Source organism: Sminthopsis crassicaudata, chromosome 4 (assembly GCF_048593235.1).
Source record: "Sminthopsis crassicaudata isolate SCR6 chromosome 4, ASM4859323v1, whole genome shotgun sequence".
NCBI classification, from domain to species: Eukaryota; Metazoa; Chordata; class Mammalia; order Dasyuromorphia; family Dasyuridae; genus Sminthopsis; species Sminthopsis crassicaudata.
Window position 1 is genome coordinate 113,872,087 of NC_133620.1, and position 21,278 is coordinate 113,893,364.

The 21,278-nt window shown below is 33.4% G+C and overlaps 1 protein-coding gene across 3 annotated transcripts in view; it reads right to left on the reverse strand.

Annotated features, from left to right (window-relative positions):
- The window catches only part of GPATCH2 (G-patch domain containing 2), a 459,123-nt gene that overhangs the window by 15,870 nt on the left and 421,975 nt on the right, over positions 1–21,278 (reverse strand). For 2 of the 3 annotated variants that reach the window (XM_074309180.1, XM_074309179.1), the window contains exons 10-11: positions 9,607–9,795; positions 4,004–4,046 (exon numbers count right to left, since the gene is read on the reverse strand). In XM_074309180.1, coding sequence (XP_074165281.1) covers positions 4,004–4,046; positions 9,607–9,795 — 232 coding nt within the window. Of the gene's footprint in view, positions 1–4,003; positions 4,047–8,510; positions 9,796–21,278 lie in introns of those variants that run through there. The other variant, XM_074309182.1, reaches the window with a different exon arrangement.

Consider the following 21,278-nt stretch of genomic DNA (forward strand, 5'->3'; position numbering starts at 1 on the left):
TTTATAAAACATATGCATGGGTAATTTTTCAGTATTGACCCTTGCAAAACCTTCTGTTCCAACTTTTCCCCTCCTTCCTCCTATCCCCTCCCCTAGATGGCAGATAGACCAATATATGTTAAATATGTTAAAGTATATGTTAAATACAATGTATGTATACATTGTTATACAGTTATCTTGCTGCACAAGAATCATCAGATTTAGAAATAAAGTAAAAATAACCTGAGAAGGAAAACAAAAATACAAGCAAACAGTAACAGAAAGAGTGGAAATGCTATGCTATGTTGTGATGCACACTCATTTCCCATAGTTCTCTCTCGGGTGTAGCTTGTTCTCTTCATTATTGAACAATTGGAACTGATTTGGTTCATCTCATTGTTGAAGAGAGCCATGTCCATCAGAATTGATCTTCATATAGTACTGTTGTTGGAAGTATATAATGATCTCCTGGTTCTGCTCACTTCACTCAGCATCAGTTCATGTAAGTCTCTCCAGGTCTCTCTGAAATCATCCTGCTGGTCATTTCTTAAAGAACAATACTATTCCATAACATTCATATACCACAATTTATTCAGCCATTCTCCAACTGATGGGCATCTCACTCAGTTTCCAGTTTCTGGCCACTACAAAGAGGGCTGCCACAAACATTTTTGCTTGATTGGAAAGATGTCTTAAGACATGCTAGAATTAAGGTAAAGTTTAAAGGCTTGCTCGGCCCTGGAGAAAATACAATGGGTTTGGCTAGTTGAACAAACATACATGTACAAGTACAAGTTGTACTTAGTAAGAGAAATAGAAGAATTAGGAACCAATGACAAACAAATTTCACAAAAAATGTAAAGCAATTCTTGTAAAGGATTGAAAACTGCTTTGCACTGAGGGCCAAGAACTTGAAGCTAATTACCAATTGGACAATACTCTATTAGCATATGCTTGGAGAATGGCCCTGCCCAGCTATTTTGTGGTGGCTCATCTGTGGGTATATACAGTGAATGAAAAAAGGGATCAGAGGGTGGAGTAAGAGAAGCAGGAGTGACTTGTTAGCAGTGGAGAGAGAGAAAGGAGGTGAGGGGATTCCTATGCTCATTCCTCTCATTTTTGACCAAGAATAAAGATCAAGGACTTTTGCTGATCCGGAGTCCAACTGATTCTAAGGTATCCAGGGGACTACTAACGCCGTCACTACAATTCTCATTTCCTTTCATCCTCATGATGAAGGTAAGCGAACCTACATAGAACCTATATTTACTTGTAGATAGTACAATAGGCTAAAGGAAGGGAAGGAACCTAAGATTAAAAAAGGGGTAATAATTCAAATTAAAGACATAATGATGACAGTAGGGTTAGTGGAGTCTTGGTTAGAAACTTGGCTCAGACATTTACTTACTAGCTACTTAAGCTTTAGCAGGTCACTTAATTTATCTGAGTCTGTTTCCCTATTCTTAAAATGAGAATCCTTCTACCCCATAGTGTTGCCTTTCCATACCTTAAAACACTTAAAAGAATTATGATTATAAGGCAAAAATTACCAAATGAATTACTGAATTAATCATCACAGCTCCAACAGAAAAATGGATGAAAGCAAGTAGTTCACACTATTTAAATAGTGGAGCCGCTGACCAAGATGCCATATAATTGCTAATTTAAGCATATCAATTAATTTTCAATGTATAAAGAAGTTAAAATAGAACTAGTTTCATATATTCACAAATTTTTCAGTAAAATATTTTATAATGAAGCTGTGTATTTAAGGATTTACTAGAATGTATGATTTTTTTGGACCATACATTGAGAGCACTTTGGAAAAATTTGTAATTGCTTGTAATTCCCATTCTGAAAGTGTTCATTTCTTCCTCAAATATTCCATGAGTATTTTGTCTGAAATATCTTTTACTTCCATCACATCTTAACATATTTATCTGTGTCATAATTCGCGACTAAAAGCTCCTTTGTAAAAATGTCAATATTAAGATCTCTTACAAAGTTCTATACCAAAGTCACAATATGGTGACCTTGGGTTCTAGAAGACTTGTCTAGATTACAAACTTTGATACCATGATGGAAAAGTCTTGAGCATGGGACTGGTGACACAGTGTGTTTATATTATAAGTATACAATTAGTCTCATTAACAGGTAATCCATGAAATCAAAATGAATTTCATTTCTGTATACTTTTTTTCCACTTCTTCAGTGATGACAGAAAAGATGAAAAGAGTTAAGAATTTGTTAATAATCATTAGCTTTTAAACCATTAAAAATTAAATTCTAAAGGTAAAATATTCATTCCAGGGACTAATTAATAGATATGCAACAACAGGAATCTAGTTGTATCAAAGTAAATAAAAACAGATGATGAATGAAAGTTATAGTTAAATGCAAAGTGGTTCATTCATAGGTGGGACCTCCCCCCTAGAATCATAAATAAGACTGTTGATTGTATTGTGATTCCAAAGATAACATGTCAATATTTCATGGGATGGATACCATGAAAATGACTGTAAACTATGTGGATGCTTAATACTTTTTGTCATGAATACTTTCTGAAAGGAGAGTGGGAGCCAAAAGTGGTAGGAGCACTGGATATTGTAAGCATTAATAATGTCCACAAAACTAAATAAATACATATTTTGAAAGGAAATGGCTGGCGATTTATTTCCAATTTTTTTCTGAATTCTCAATATTCATTTTTTAATTTTCTGATTTATGTATTAGCAGACTACTGACTTAGAGCAAAGGTAAAAATCATTATCAAATTAGAATAATAAAACTGAGAAGATACCGAAGGTAACTTAAGTAATTATATCATGACTGTAATATTTCAATTGACTGTTGATGGTGGAAAATGGGAAATGAATAAAAAAATAAAACAACATAGACTGTCATCATTGCCTAAGGAAGTTTAACCAATATCAATAAATTATAATGAGACCACAGATATCATGTATCTAGCAAATCCTTAATCTACTTTCCAAATGGGAAAAGGGAAATGGAATGTAAAAGTATCACTTTTTAAAAATATAAACCAATCATTGAAGAGGATTGTGAAAGATAATGAACAATGTTATCACAAAACAGCAAGAAACAGCAAAGGGATAATTAGGTTACAGAGATTTGGCAAGAAACCCAACTAAACCAGATCTTAAAGGAATTTATGGACAAATATGGAAGGAAGCTAACTAGCAGTTGCATAACAAAAAGATCTGCTAAAACATTTATAACAAACGATTTTCTCCATCTATAATCATGTAATCACATGTTTATATGAAGCTAAAGAAAAACTAAAATGTAAAAAGATAAATCTTGTCTAGACATGTGAAGTCTATGTTGGAAATGACACAATCCTGAGAGTCCTGCAGGGTTTATTTTTAATACAGTTATAAGGAGGATAACAAGTGCCCAGAAAAATTATGGACAGAAAAAAATGTCAATCAAGAAAACTTCAATAACTATCCAGCCATGTACACATTTTTCAATTGTTGCAAAATCTTTATTAGAATAATTCTGAGAACATCCTTGATTATAAAGTAGGAAAAAAGAGAAGTTTGCAGATTAAATTGTATGGCATATTACATTTTACAGCCACACAATTGATTCAAATTAATGAAGGATATAAGATAACACTGTGCTTATTATTTGTTGACTATTGTCTGATGTATTCAATGGATATCTTCAACTATTCATATCTTCAACTATTCATACATATACCTTAACAGACATCAAAGATGGGCAATGAACTGAGTTCATAATTAAATCTGCAACTGGGCTAGATTTTATTCTGTTTATACTTAAATGTTTTCTTGATGATTCTTCATTAGAATATAAGCAAACTCTTTATGAGTAGATTGTCTTGATATTTTTCTTTCCAGCAAGTAGTATTGTATCTAGTAGTATCACTTAATATTTTTTGACTAATTGGATTATAGTTTGGAATTCTGCATTGTGTTTCATTATTATAAAGTTCTCTTCTGAAACAAACATTTCCCCAACCTATTTTTAAAATTACCAAATAGTCTTCTTGACTCTTGATGTATCATTGTTGTAGGTCACTGAAATGACAATGGAAAGATATATATGGTGAGTGTGAATAAGGTAAAGTATTCTACCAACAATAATTTTATATTAGCAAAAATGTATGTATTTACAGATATATATTATCAGAAATGGGATGAGCTAACTTTATAGTAAGAGAATAATACTGATAATCTGTCAGATGAACTAACTTTTAGTATATTAATATTAATAATATTATCAATTTGAGGGGAAGGACATGGGTATTCATTACAATATGAAGTGACCCTGGGGAAGGTCTCTACCACTTTGGTTGTACATTTTGTGGTGGAATTACGTACAGGTTATAGGAAAGAGTTGCACCGGATAAGGTGTAGATGAGTGATGACCTCCATTGAAGAAAATATCCATGCATTAATAAGATCATAGATCTTTTGAAGTATTATATTCAAACTCCCTTAATAGGATTATGAGATTGCATGATAATGTTTGTAAAGTGCTTTGTAAAGTTTAAAAGTGCCATATAAATGTATGCTATTAATACAGTAGTTAAAGGATCACAGTTTTTATCTGTGTAGTCACTGCCTTTTCTCAGAGCAATGCAAACTCTCCCAAACATCTCCATCTTAGGGGATAGGCTTCATGAATTGCTATATAATAGATACTTTCTCACTTGGTGTTCTACCTCCTAATCATAAACTATCCCTTTTAGCTAAGTCCTCTGGCTAGATTGACAGATACCAAGTCTATTATTTTTAGGTAAGAGTAGATGACTAACAACTCTAATAGTTAAGTCTAGATTAGATTTCAATGAATGGCATAATTTTTGTATTAAGACAAAATCTGTGCATAATTTACCAAGTTGATTACAGCTGCAGCTGGAGTGTAAGAATAATAATGCCAGAAGAAAGAACAAATAAAAAATACACATATTTTCTAGTGCTCCACATTTACTTATAGATAAGACCCAACTAGTTTGACCATTGTTGTAGAACATGGTCAATAAATTAATGAGTCAAAACTAGAGTAAAAACAATTATTTTATAAGGATTATTAGCCAAACCAACCTAAATGGTTGGAAAGGCTATATATTGGGCTAGAACCACTTAGTACCTGTTTATTTTTTTATTAAAGCTTTTTATTTTCAAAACATATGTATAGATAATTTTCAACATTCACCCTTGCAAAACTTTTGTGTTCCAAATTATTTCCTGCCCTTTTCCCAACTCCTCCCAGACAGTAAACAATCCAATATATGTTAAATATGTGCAATTCTTCTTACATATTTCCACATTTTTTATGCTGTACAAGAAAAATCAGATCAAAAAGGAAAAAATGAGAAAGAAAACAAAATGCAAGCAAACGACAACAAAAAGAGTGAAAATGCTATGTTGTGATTCACACTTAGTTCCCACAATCTCTCTCTGGGTGTTTATCATAACAAGATCATTGCTACTGGCCTGCATCATCTCATTGTTGAAAAGAGCCATGTCCATCAGAACTGACCATCGTATAATCTTGTTGCTACTGTATAAAATGATTTCTTGATTCTACTCACTTCACTCAGCATCAGTTCATGTAGGTCTCTCCAGGCCTCTCTGAAATCATCCTGCTCATTGATTCTTACAGAACAATAATATTCCATTACATTCGTATACCATGATTTATTCAGCCAATCCCTAATTGATGGGCATCCACTCAGTTTCCCAGTTTCTAGACACTACAAAAAGGGCTGCCATAAACATGTTTGCACATGTGGGTCCCATTTCCTCCTTTATTATATCTTTGGGATATAAGCCCAGTGGAGAGATTGTTGGATCAAAGGAATGCACACTGTAATAGCCCTTTAGAGATAGTTTCAGATTGCTCTCTAGAATGATTGGATTCGCTCACAATGCATTAGTGTTCTAGTTTTCCCACATCCCTGCCAACATTCGTCATTATCTTTTCCAATCATCTTAGCCAATCTGAAAGGTGTGTAGAGGTACATGTTTATTTTCATAAGGTTTTATTTCACTGATAAACATTTAATGAATGCCACTTTGGGCAGATGATTGTAATAAAGGTTCTACTAGGTAATAAAAAAGAAACATAAGATGTTAGCTCTGCCCTTGAGGAGTTTATAATCTAAGTGAATTGCATAAAGTGTTTCTTCCTTAAATACCTGATCCATTTGATGTACAAAGAAAATTAATTTAAAAGATATAGTGTCGAGAACAAAAATGTGCTTAACCAGAAAATGTCTTTTATACTTTTATTTTTTTCCATTTTCATTGAATTGTTAGCACAGCCTTCTATATACCTTTAAATTATTTTTGCCCATGTAGTTTTATTTTAGAATAACAATCTTAAACATTTCTACAGAAAAAAGAACACAAATGTAGTGGGAGAAATGGTTAAAACAAGCATGTTAAACAGTGATTTTTTTTCAAATATTTGTTCAAAATGTAATGGCTGTCAAATCAACTGTTCAATTAATGACAAATATTTCAGTACACAGTGTGAAGATAATAAACATAGGAACATAATGCATATTTTAAATCCAATGCATGTATATCAGAAGGCACATGTAGTGACACATGCACATATACATATAGGTACACACATATATTTCCTCTCAATATAGTTTTGCTGTTGGCAGATGCCATGGTATAAATTGGAAGGCCTTTATAATCAATTATAGGGATGATTCAATCAGTTTTGGATAGCAATAAGATTTTGAAAAGCCTTCCATATTATTTTAAAATAAAGATAACTATATTTGAGTGTGATAAAACCTCAATATACTGAAATTTTGGGAAAAATTGAGAGGTGCAGTACTATCACAGTCCAATTTGGTAGTACTAACTGATTAAAAAAAAATTGGTGGAGAACTAATTCAAAGGCATTTTTGGACAAAACTCTCAATACCATTGCCAGAGAATGGAGTAATCTGGCAATCTGAGAGTAGGTTAATAGGCATTGTAAGATCTTTGTATTCTCTAAAGTTTCCACATAGATTTTTAATGCAATCAATTAGGCCAATAAGAGGCTTTTGACTAGAAGGGTGAGAAGCATTATCTTATGCCAGTATAGAGAAAATATCTTGCTACCTTTCTATGGAGAGACAAACAAGTCATTCTAAATTACACACTTCACTGAATGCTTTGGTCCTATAGGAATCATTAAGGGCAAAAAACAAAAAACAAAAAAAACTCTACCAAAACCAAAAACCAAAAACGAAAACACACCTGTGGTAATGTCCAAACATCATTTAAATTAGAACTTTTTGTGCTTTAACAGAGAAGTTTTGATTAAAAATAAGAATCTTCCACATTTCAGACCTGAATTTGAACCCTGACAAGTCACCTTGGGTATCTTTCTGCCATAGGAATGGTGTATTCATAGTGAATTAATACATACTCTGGAGCAAAGATCCGGGTGCATGCCAAGTCAGCTTGGGATATGTCTCCACTCTGAACTTTGGTTCACATGTGTTTTTAAATATTTTAAATTCTTGGTGTGCCACACATGGTATATCAATTCTGAAGGATGACAGCTATTTTACATTCAATAACATTATGAACAAGGTATGTGTCACAAGTACCATGGTTAATTACAAGGACCACAAGGGCTTTATGTGGTTCCATGCTAAGTCTTAGAGCAGCCACTTTATGTGGAAGAAATGATTCATCTCATGAACACAGCAATAAAAACAAGCTAAAATTGAATGCTACCATGCAAAATTGTAGACTTCATCCAAAACAGTTGCTCACTACTAGTTTTTCCCTTTTGTGACTGAGTTCTCAAGAATTCTGCATCCCAGACAATGAAGTTGAAAAACAACTATCAGTCAACAATCTTGATTACTTAGGGAGAGAGACAATTCTACCATCAGTTGAAAAATTGGGATTTTCACATTTTTAGCTGTAGAAGTCTCAGGTAATGGCATTTCTTAAAACTTTTTCCCAATATGGCTGAAGATGTTATATGCTACCATTTTTTAAAGCCATACACACATTTTGCCCAAGTCACCTTTCTAAATGCGCAACACACACACCCATCCATCCACACACACACACACACACACAAACTTAATTTCCTATACAACACACTTGAACATTCATAAATAAACCAGTTCCTTTGTGCAACATGAATATTTGGCTAGCAGTAAAAAAGAGCAAACTATTATCACTCTCTCCCTCCTGCCCTTTCTACTCTCAGGGCACTCCCCATCACAAATTCAAAAGAGGATAATTCTTAAAAGAAATATATATATATATTTGGCAAAAACTCTCAAGGCATTTAAAAGCAGGCCCATCTCTTCCAAATCATCACTATTTTCTTCAGAGGATGAGGAAATGGTAGGTTGAGTGTGCTTGTGTTTTGATTTACAAAAAAGTTTGAGAGAAGCCTCCTAATGCACTACCCTGACATTTAGTTATCAATAAAAACTCACATTTTAATAGTATTAGTAATACTACTTTAAAAACAGTAAGAACAGCGTAGAACACAGAACAGTATTTTATATAGATGAAAAATGTGTCTGTATTTAGCGCAGTACATGATTAGTGAATACTTGGATACTACTAAATCAGGCACATAATTAAAATGCCTGTCCTATTTGATTTTAAAGGACCAGTTAGTTTTTTTCACTTTTCTGGCTGCTCCCTTGAATATCGCAGAATTTACATGTTGGGTAGGTCACTATTGGTAATCTCTCAATTTCCAGGACTATTAGAATCAATTTTTTAATTCTAAGGCCTTGCTGCAATGATCACAATTTAAAATCAGTTTGGTATAACTGAGTTATCTTAAGATGAACTTTTTTTTAAGGGGAAGAGAGGTAGAGGCTGGTCTAAATTAAGAGATCATACGGCTCAGTCAGGGTGAATTTAAAAATATGTTTTCATTCAATATTTGTCCATTTTAGGTCCTAAATGAGGTAAAAATGCACAAAAAACTGCATTTCAGTAGTGTTGAGGGCACTCAGTGGTGATCTTTTATCAAGAGATGATAATGTATATTTTTTGTCTTAATTTTCTAGGAAAATAAGTAGGTATTGGTTGTCATGTGTAAAAACTGTATAACATGTCAACTTAAGATGGGAACCTGATGGGTGTCACTCTACTGACAAATCTTTGCAAAATGTCAAACTCAAGTAATATGGAGCTATCACGATTACCAAAGAAGTATCTTCCTATACTTCCCACTCTTCAGGGTTAACTAGAATTTTGGATAATGTGATATTCACATAAACATGTTTGCATATGCATGTTCCTCACCTGCCCCAGGTAAAGTTGTCTGAAATTGCTTATTTCTAAAAGTCTTGATGAGAAAAATGGGCTGTATTTTATCACTATAAGTTGATTTAAAATATTCAAAACAAGCACAATTAGGATTCCACTTTAGCACCATGAATTGTGTCTGAAATTTGTGTCCCACTCATGAGGTAGGACTAAACACCAAAAGAACTCTGGTGTGGTGGATTTGAGGCATGTTGGTTGCTGCTTCATAAATGGAAGCTATATTGTACATTGAGAATAACTAGATTTGTGGGAAATATCCTAAGTATACCCTCATCTTCTTAGGCAGATTTTCCTGATTTGGAGACATTACTTGGTGGTGTGGTATTTTGTCGGCTAAATCCAAGTCCTAATCCTTTGGGCCTCTGCATAGCCTGTATTGGTTCCGACATCCCCTTGCCATCTCTTCCAAGACCTGTCCCAGGGGTCCAGCCCATGTTCTGAAGCATTCGGTTTCCAATGTTGGTCTCTGGGATTGGTTGGGCATTTTCACCTACGAGTCCTGTATTAATAATATAAACAACATTATTAAGTACTGCCATGAGAAGAAATGAGGATTGCATCAGTTGAGAAATATTATTCTTCTGACTGTTACAACTGGATAGGAAGCTAGGACAATTTGCTGTTGTATGCACTGACCTTACAGAGAACTTGAATATGAAAACTGAGCATTTGTATTACTACATGGTAGATTCTGGAAATAACAAAATAAGAACAATTTAATTATCCTACCCTGACAGATAAGAAAATAATACAAAATCGAAAGAATCTCAAGCCAGACTCATCTGTTTGTTATGGCTACAGCACAGCTTTGCCTTTCTTGTATGAGGTATGATTTAAGATTTAAGAATGAGTAAAAAGGAAATATATGACAAAACTTATATAAATTAGAATCTAATTAGCTAAAGATTCCCCTCCACCCTCGCTTCAGAAAGACTAAGATTAAGATATAGTCATTATGGATTTATTAAAAAGGAAGAAAAAAAAAAAAAACAACAACAACAACAAATCTCTGAATCCAGTGTACTTTCTTATAGCAGTAGTTCTTAATTTGTTGGTCATTGCCTAGGCTTATGGTTTTAGCTTTTTCCTTGGTTCTTTGAGGAAACTTATTTAAATTCAACAAACATTTATTTAATGCCTACCAAATGCATACCTCTGTGTCTAAACACTATGAGTATAAATAGCTTCCCACTTTACCCCATCACTGCCTTGACATGATAGAGGAGCTTGTATAACTTAACGGAACTATGAGCTATATAACATGCAGAGTTGCCTAAGACAAGTGATAGTGCAGAGTTCTGACCAAAGGTGATCTAGAAATGGCAAAGCACTTCAGTATCTTTGAGAAGAAAACCTCATGAAAGAAGAGAAAATGGTAAGAATAGAAGCTGAAGAAATTAGGAAAAGGTGACAAAAATACACAAAAGAAGTATATAAGAAATAACATCTTTAATCATGATGATATGGTTACTGTTCTAGAACCAGACATGAAATCAAGAGGGCCTCAGGAAGCATTGCTAACAAAAAGGCTGATGGAGATGATGGAATTTCAACTGAGCTGTTTACAACTCTAAAGGATGATGCTGTTAAAATGCAGCAGTCAATTTGGAAAACAACAGTGGCTACTGCCCTAGAAAACAGCAGTTTACCTCCCAAACCTAAAGAATGTCAATACCAAGGGATGTCCAAATTAATAAACAATTGCACTAATTTCATAAGCCAACAAGGTTATTCTTAGGATTCTATAAACGAGGCCTCATCAATATGTGAACCAAGAATTACAAGAACAAGTTGGTTTTTGAAGAAGCAAAAGAACCAGAGGCCAAATTGCCAACATTCATTGGATTTTAGAGAAAACAAGGGAGTTCTAGGGAAAAAATATATTTCTTCTTAAATGACTATGTTAAAGCCTTTGAGTGCATGGATCACAATGAAAGGTGGCAAGTGCTCAAAGAGATGGGAGTTCCAGATCATCTTCTTGTCTCTTAAGGATCTTACATGGAAATCAAGAAGTAATGGTTAGAAATAAATAAAACAATTGATTGGTTTAAGATTAGAAATACAGCATAACAAGGCTGTATAATTTGTCAACTTATTAATTTAATATATGCAGAGTATTCCATGTAAAATGCCATGCTGGATGAATCAAAAGCTGAAATTAAGGTTTGAAAAATATCAATAATTTCGGATACATAGATGATATAAAGTACAAAGTAAAGAAGATCTGAGAATCTTACTGATGAGAGGGAAAAGGGAGATTATACAGACTAGTTTGAAGCTTAACATAAAATTAATAAACAAACCAAACCAAACTAAACTAAAAAACGCACTTAAGATCGTGGCAATTGGTCCCATCATTACCTGACAAATAGAGGGAGAAAAAAAAATGTAAGCAATGTTTGATTTTATATTCTTGGGCTCAAAGATCACTGTAGACTATAGGCAAGAAATAATGAAATAGATCCTTGAGAGACTATTTGGTAAACATAATTTATCATAGATCATTTGAAACAGAGAGAACAATAGCAGCTGGAGGTATTGGTAGAAGTTGCACAATAGAAGTGACAGTCATTAGAGCTGATTTTGAAGAAAAACAAGAATTTTGAGAAGAGATGAGGTTGGAGTATATTGTTGGCATGGTACAAATACACAGAAATAGGAAAGAGTATGTTGAGATTAGGAGGTTGGTTGTATAGTTTGGCAGGAACATTGTAGGAAGAAATAAATTCTAAAACACTAAAAAAAGAAAGAAAGAAATACTAAAAAAAATACTGAAATAAAACTAAAAAGAGAAGTTGGGCTGGACTATGGGTTGGACTAAAGAAACAGATGGAAAATTCTATATTGTGTTTCTGCCACAATGAGGAACCACTTATGTTCTTGAATGAGATATTATTTTGGAAGCTTATATGGAGGATATGGATTAGACAGGAGAAGGGAAAAAATTAGGAAACTATTCCAACAATTTCATCGAGAGGAAATGAATGTCAAAACTTGCAATTTGAAGAATGGGACTGATATATTACAGAGGAAGAACTGATAAGGTTTGGCAACTGATTAGAAATGGGGAGGGAAAAGGAAGCTCTTCTCAGTGTTAATACTGAGTTTATTAACCTGGGTGACAGAGAGTGATCTCAATAGAAATAGGATAGTTTGATTTTTTTATTTTTTTATTTTTTTTTTGCCAGGGAAGTGAATGAATAACTTTTTGCTAGATTTATATAGTACTTTAAGCTTTATAAAGCACTTTATACATGTTATCTCATTTGGTGTTCATAACAACTTTGTGAGAAAGGAGCTATTATTACGCCCACTTTGCAAATGAGGAAACTGAGATTGCAAAGACTCCAGAACTGTGCTGGGTTCCACTTTATTAGATACTTCAGGCAAGATTTGAAATCAGGTCTTCCTGACTCCAAATTCAGCACTCTAATCATGGTGCCATCTAGTTGCCTATAGGAGATGATTAATTCAGTTTGGATGAGTGTGAAATGCTAGTTGGGCATTTAGAAAGTGCTATTCAACTGGCATTTGAAAATGTGAGATTAGAATTTGGGAGCAAGAAGTTAGGTTTGGAAGTATAAATTTTGGATCAATTGTATAATGTTAATTGAACCCATGCGAGTGGATGAGATCACCACAGAGCTTAATGTAGGGAAAGAAGAGAGTTTACTACAGAGCTTTTAGGTACTTAGATAACTGGGAGATTGACATTTTAAAAATATATGGAAGAGATAGAGTTGGGTCTTTGACTCGTTGACATTTATTTAGAGGCAGAGGAAATAGGTACAGTAGGAAAACCACTAGAATCTTCCCTCTTCCTCTCTATCAATAACTCTCTCCTTTTAGTAGATTCTTTTCCTTATTACAGTGAGATGAGAACATGGACAGGAACTGCTGTAGCATCCTCTTACCTTTGCTTCCACAGTTCTGTTTCCAGTGTCTTTCCCCCATCACAGTTCCCTATCAGCAAGCACCACTTATGTCACTTCTATCAATAGTAAAACTATAGATAAAGACAAAACCATCTACTTACTATTCTATAACTTCACTATCTGCAATTCCATATTGTGACAATTAATGTTCCAAACAAAAAAAACGACTAACTAGAGAAACCTTAATTATCAAGGTAACATGAAATTATATTCAGCAAGTTATATTTATGAAGAGGTTGTTTAAGCTTCGCTTTATCATAAAATTCTCTTAAATAGAGCACTTCATTTCCTAAGTATTTCAGTAAATTTAAGATTTTACTATACATTGGTAACAGGCCAAATGGGGCTGAATTAACTCTTTAGTTGCTAGTATTTTTTTTAAGGAAAGGTATACTAATTTATTGATGATTTCTAGCAATGGGAATGGGTTAATGCTAAAGGAAAATAAAATATATTCCTCCTCTCCTTCTTCCTGTTTTGTTCATAACACTCTTCCCCCCAAAGTGACAAAAGTTAATTGACTTCATTTTAATAAAGCTTTTTAGCATCCAGATCATACCCATAGATAGTTGTGGTCAGTTTTTAGGCTTGGATAGATTTGATAGATCTTAATTTATTTGGTTTAATTTTTTTTTCCTAATTAGTAGCAATAAATGTCCTAACATATCTCCCCAAGCACAGCTTCCAACAATGAATGCCAGGAGCAGACCAAAGATTGGCCAGCTAGGATTCTGGGAGGTGTGTCTGGCACAGTGCCTCTGGAAAGGATTGTTCTTGGATGTGGTGGTACTGACTTAGCCAGAAGCAAGAGTCTATCTATAGCAGGCACTTCATAAAAAAAAAAAAAAAAAAAAAAAAAAAAAGAACCCAAAATTTGGCTAGCAAAAAAAAAAAAATTTCTAAATCATGGAAAAACTAGGAAAAAAAAAAGCATTTCAAACAACAGTATGTAGAACTCCATTCTTTTCTCCATCGAAGCAAAAATGCTTATAAGAAATGTCACACTGGGAACAGGAACCCTAATAATAATTCCAGGATTGAAAAACATTTGTGGTGTTCATAAACTAATACCTGGTATGGAAGAGTAGTAAGCATAACTCTTTTCTAGACCATACTACCATGGAGGAGCCAAAAACTTTTCATTCCACATAATTATCTATGAAAATAATTGCACAAGAAATTGAAGTTTGGGATAGTTGCCCTTCCACTGGTGAAGCAAAACACTTTAGCATAGTCAAGAAGTAGACTGAAAAATGAGCAAATAACAGAAACAAATTCTGATCATAGAAAGTAACGATGATGACAAGAAAGATCAAAATACACACTCAGAAGAAAACAACAAATTCAAATTCTTGCATCCAAAGCTGCCAAAATATTAATTGGACTCAGGCTATAGAAATAACTCAAAAATGATTTTAAAATTCAAATGAGAGAGGTAGAGGAAAAATCATGAAAAAAGAATCAATAGCTTGGCAAATGAGGCACAAAAAATACTGAAGAAAACAACAGCTTAAAAAAACAGAATGGGCCAAATAGTAAAAGAGGAACAAAAATCCAATGAAGAAAAGAATGCCTTGAAAAGCAGAATTGACCAAATGGAAAAAAAAAATTTTAAAAATCACCAAAGAGAAGTACTCTTTAATAAACAGAACTAGGCAAATGGAAAAGAAAATACAAAAGTCACTGAAAAGAATTTTTCTCAAAAGTTTGAATTGGGTAAGTGGAAGCTTTATGAAACATTAAGAAATAATCAAACAAAATCAAAAGAATGAAAAACAGAAGAAAATGTTAACTATCTTATTGGAAAAACAAGTGAATTGGAAAATAAATACAGAAGAAATAATTTAAGAATTACTAGACTACATGCAAGTCATGGGGACAAAAAGAACCTAAACATCATCTTTCAATAAATTATAAAAGAAAACTGCACTGATATTCTAGAACCAGATGGTAAAATAGAAATTTAAAGAATTTACCAATCACTTCCTGAAATAGATTCTAAAATAAAAACTCCTAGGAATATTATAGCAAAATTTCAGATAATCCAGATCAAGGAGAAAATAATGCAAGCAGTCAAGAAGAAACAATTCAAATATTGTGGAATCACAATCAAGATAAGACAGGCTTTAACAGCTTTTATAGTAAAAGATTTCCATGTTTGAAATGATACTCCAGAGGGCAAAAGAGTTACAATTTTAACTAAGAATCCCCTGCTCAAAAATAGTGAGTATAATCCTTCAAGGAGAAAAATGGAAACTCAATGAAATAGAGGATTTTCAAGCACTTCTGATGGAAAGATAAAAGCTGAACAGAAAATCTGACTTTCAAACACAAGACTCAAAAAAAGCATAAAAACCAAACAGGAAAGAAAAATCAGAAGGGATTTGATAAGATTAAACTTTCTATGTTACTACATGGGAAAATTATATTTATAACTTCTAAAAACTTTCTCATTATTAGAAGAGTCAGTAGAAATACTCATAGACAGAAAATAAAAGTGTAATCAGCAGGATGCTCTCAGAAAAACATGTAAAAATTTACATGAATATGTGATGGAGTGCAAAATGAGCAGAATCAGGAGTATAATGTACACAGTAACAGCAACATTGTATAATGAAGTACTTATGAATAACTTAGCTATTCTCAGCAATACAATAATCCAAGACTTATTGATGAAATACAATCCATCTCTAAAGAAAGAAATGGCAGAGCCTGAATAAAGATTAAAGATACTTTTTCTTTATTTTTTGGTCTGTTTTCTTTTACAAAATGACATATAAACATGTGTTTTACATGACTACATATGTATAGCCTATGTCAAATTGCTAGTCTTCTCAATGGGTGAGGAAAGAAAGAGAGAATTTGGACCTCAAAATCTGAAAAAAAAATTGTTTTTACATGTAATTGGGGAAAAATAAAATATTAAAAAAGATTTTAAAAAAAGGAATGCTACATTGGGCCCAAACAGATGAATCATGCTATTCCAATATTTGGCTATAGTATTTTGGAGAGCATGATGTTGACCTCTAAAAATTAAAGATAGGTCCCAAACATCCATAATTTCACCATATGTGAACATAATAAGGAAATGTGATTTTATGAGATCAGAGAATCCCCCTCTCTTCCGTTAATACAGATTGCATTCTAACATAACTATGACTTTGAAAATAAAGACTAGGGAATTGATCAAGGCACAGTGAGGTTTATTACTTATATAGGGTTAAAGACTAATGTAGGAGTCAAACCCAAATCTTTTCGTTTCCAATATCCACTACATCAAACTGCCTCTTATAATTTGGTTATAATAATCAATTAGATACTCCTTGTGAATTTATTTATTTAGGTTATTTTTAAATATTTTCTGAATGTTATATTATTTTTAGGACTGAAAACCAAATTAATTTGTTGCAGTTTTTATACTGGTCATTCAAAAAATGGTTTCCTGAGGTTCAACTTGACTGCTGGGTTTGCCAGATGCAACAAGGGTCAGTCACAATGTGATGAGGAATAAATATTGACATAAGGAAAAGTTTGCAATGGCTGGAATCTAATAGCAAAAGGAAAATCCTTGACTGACTTCATTCTTTGTGGCCAAAGACCAAAAAAAGTATAAATAAAAATAATAATTGAGTATCTGAGGTGCTAAAAATTTTAAGAGGTACACAATTTTAAGTGCACAAAACAAGGGAAAGTCATTTGTCAAAAGGCTTGCTTAATATAATAACAAAACCAGCAATTAAATTTTTATTTTGAAATGATATTTATGGTGGCAATGAAGGCAGATTTCCATGAAAAATTAAGGCACGTAATTTTTTCTTAACAGCTGCTGATACAGGTATGTCCTGGTTAAACAGTTCGCTAGCATTCAGTACCATACCTTTGATTTTACAGTGATTGCCATGAATTAATTTAATTCCATCTGTAAGCTAAAATCAGATCAGAGGTCTAATGTTGCTGCAGGCTACACATCTGTTTAATCGTTTTTAGATACAACAGCTTGCAAAAGTTCAGGTTTAAAATTTGTTTAATACTTAAGAAATAACATTAGCCTAGTTAAAAAAAAAAAAAAAAAAAGAAAAGAAACTCAGCTAGAGTTATGAAACTGTGGTTCTTTTCTCAATCATGAATAAGAAGACCAGCATGGACAACCTAATTCTGTATCTTAATTGTAAAATTCTGGCAAAAGTTTTATAAACCTATTTTGGAAACCCATATGCATCTAGACTGGCGTGGTACTTGTGTTTTCATTTTCATGATCAAAACTTGATGGTCTGTTTTAAACATTAGTTTCATTTGGGCAAACAACTAAAATATATTTTAAAATGAATTTCTTATAACTGAAAGAAAAAAAGTAACAAGAGATGAGGAGTAGAAAGGACACATGTCTGTAAAAAATCTTAAAAATACATGGATTATTAAATGAAAAATCTAGAAACTTAATATTTCATAGAAAATGATACTACACAGAAATCTTATTTTATTTTCTCATGCTTTTTTTTTTTTTATCAGATTAAGATTTAGAAGTGAAATGACTCAGTCTCAGCACAGTACTCCACCACTATTATTTCCTTTCCTATCACTCCTAGCAGTGCTAAATCCTTTAAGTCCTTTCCTAGAAAGCTCTCCTTTTGCTTGGGCAATTTTAGCAATACATAGTCTGTTCACCCTTCACCCCCTTTATGCTGGATCTCACTTATGTCTAATACGGCAAAGTCAGTTTTTTTTTTTTTTTTTCTTCTCTTCAAATCTTCCAAAGAGTATTGTGGATGGTAATTCACTTGCGTAATTGGCTCAAGAGATGAAAATCTTGTATCGGTCTCTCTTAGCCACTAATCTATCCAGCTGACTGCAAGCCTAATTGGCAGCTTGTTTAGTAATTTGGCTCCTAAAATGCTGTATCGATGTTGGATAAACAGCCAATGGAAGGGGAGGTGATACATGCTGCTTCTCTTATAACAGTGAGAACCATCAGTCTCTCTTTCTCCTGACCCAGGATTCAAAAACCATTTTGTGTTTCATGCCTCTGCTCTTTCTGCTGCTTCTATTATACTAGCAGGGCTATAGATGGATTCTTTTGTTGCAAGATATAAATCTAGCAGTAATATTATTAAAATTGTAAACTAACACTGTATGCTGTACGTCTGTGATAACTAATGAACATGGGTTTCTGTACACTGGTAAACAGTCCAGGAATACTATTAAGAACTGCTTCAGAGGTGAAAAAAAAAAAAAGATATCAAAATTCAGACAGAAGCAAGACAAGCTTTACAGTATTCCTGTCAAATTTATTATTAACTATCACTTTTGGATAAAATAAACATTACTAAGAAAGCCACTATGAGTTGTGATCATATAGGAATTGTACATGTGATTCTTGTTGGGTAAAAAGTTCAGAATATTTTTTTCTGATAATGATTAGCATTCACTTTTAAATAAGGCATGCTAAATAAAAAATTGGTAGCTTTTTTGATGGATGGGTTAAAGATATTAAAGATTCTAAATACAATTTAAATTTTTACAACTCAGTAATTAATGGTTTTATGCTTAGGAAACAATATCAGAAATGAACTGGCATGATAACTGAGCAATAAAGTGTTTTGGTGAATCACAATCTTTCAGAGCAGGAAGGAACCCTAAGTCATTAGACTAGCCGTTTTCATTCATGAGATGAGGAATGGAGATTCATAGAGGCCAACAGAGCTGTCCAAGACACATCAGCTGGTGGCCACCAGATTCTATATCTCTTGACTTTCAGAGCATTACTCCTTCTACTATCTAATCTTTCTACTCAATAATTTTTGTTAATAGGGGAATATCAGAAAAACCAACAGAGTAAACATGTCATGTACTACTAATTTTCAAAGAATTAAAAAAACTCATTAAAATTATATCAAACAAAATTTAACCTTTCTTTGATGTGTCAGAAGAATGTTGTAAGTGCCTCGGCACCATCGATATGAAAAACAGTTATCTTGAAATGTAGATATATATGAGTGCTGGCTAATAAAAAAGCAACAACTGATTAATAAATTGTTGGACAAACCAATTTTTAATTAATTAAATAATACAGATCTTTTGGAGATTGGGCGGCTAGGTGGTACAGTGTATAGAGCGCCAAGATTAGCTTCAGGAAGACTCATCTAAGGTCACATCTAGCCTCAGAAACTGTAACACTGGGCAAATCACTTAACCTTTAGTTCCTCATCTGTAAAATGAGCTGGAGAAAGAAATGACAAATCACACCAGTATTTTTGCCAAGAAAACCCGAAATGGGTTATGAAGAGGTGGACATGACTGAAATGAATGAACAACGACTGGGAATTGACTATTAATACCTATTTTACTCAGGTATGCTTGATATCCTTTGGGTTCTTGCAAGTTATTTCAGGAAAGCACAAACTCTGGCAGTTCCTACCAAGTTGGAAAGGCTTCAAATACTAGGTATTGCTTGTCTAAGGACTCATAGAGAATTAGAGTCTCAGAATTGGAAGGGACCACAAAGGCTATCCACATCAACTCATACCTCTACTATGAATCTGGCAAAGGGTCTCTTAGTTTTTGTTCCAGTGAAGGGGAATCAAGGCTGCCTTTTTAGGCAGTCTACTCTGCTTTTGAATATGTAAAATAGTATTAAGTGTTTTCTTTTATTAAGCCTAAATGTCCTCTATGCAGCTGCTATTCATTACTCAGTTCTTTTCTCAGCAGTTGAACAGAATAACTTGAATTCCTCTTCCATGGACAATTCTTCAAATATTTGAAGAAAGCTGTCATATGCACAGTAAATTATTCCTTCTCTAGGATAAATATTCCTAGTTCTTTCAATCAATTTACCTATGACATGATCTCAACGCCCTTCCCTATTCTGGTTATTCATCTGGAAGATATCAATGGTGGCAACTAGAACTTAACACTCTGGATAGCATCTGACTAGGACAAAACAAAGCTGGCTAGTCCCTTTTGTGGTACAGTACATGAACTCTCTTAAAGAAGCCTAAGATACTTTCTGACTGTATTCTATTGAATTATGTTGAGCTTGTAATCCACAAAAGCTCTCTTTAGGTCACTTTGAAATTAACTCCCTCAAGGGTAAAACTTTATCACTGTTCAAATTATTTTATTAGATTAGCTTAGATCCAGCTAAATTTAAAGGAGCTTATCATAAGGTTGTTCTCAGACTGGTTGATGATCTTGCTAGATATGGAAAACTTTAAAAAAAAAAAGCAGCAGCAGCAGCAACTGAGCAACTAAGAGGAATTGGGGCATTAATGCAGATGCATTAGCAGAGAAAGTACTACACTGACAAAATCATAGATCTTTGGAATAACAGATTGTGAGGAAAAGAAATAATTTGGCATTGCTAGCAGATTAAAATTACTAAGAAAAATGAACAAAATCTGGCTTGATAATTGAGAATATTTTTATAACCTCTAGGCACTCAAATAAAGTGTATGTGTATATATATATCAGGCAATTAGGTGGTGCAGTAGATGGTGTGGAGCTTGGAGTCTGGCAGATCTGAATTTAAATCTTACTTTAGATATTGTGTGACCCTGGACATGTTATATTCCTCTTTGGGTCTTACTTTCTTCATCTATAAAATGTGGATTAATAGCACCTCCCTCTCAGCATTATTATGAGGCCCAAATGAGAACATACATAGAATACATTGTAAACCTTAAAGTGCTTTTTAAATGCTATTATTACAATTAACTAGTGAGATCATTAAGTAAAATGGTGTACAGGGGGAAAAGAGCCTAGGATAAAATCCTGAAGAACACCTCCACTTAGATGGTATGATCTAGAAGAGAATCCAGCAAAGGAGAGAGAGAAAGAGGGGCCACATAGGTAGGAGGAGAACCAGGAAAGAATAGTGTCCCAAAAGCCTAGAGAGAAGAAAGTATCAAGGAGAATAAAGTGATCAACAGTGTCAAAAGCTGCAGAAAAGTAAAGGATTTAGAAGAGGCCACTGGATTTGGTAATTAAAAGATCATTATTAACTTTGGAGGAAGCAGTTTCAGTGGAGTTTTAAGGTCAGGAGCTAAACTTC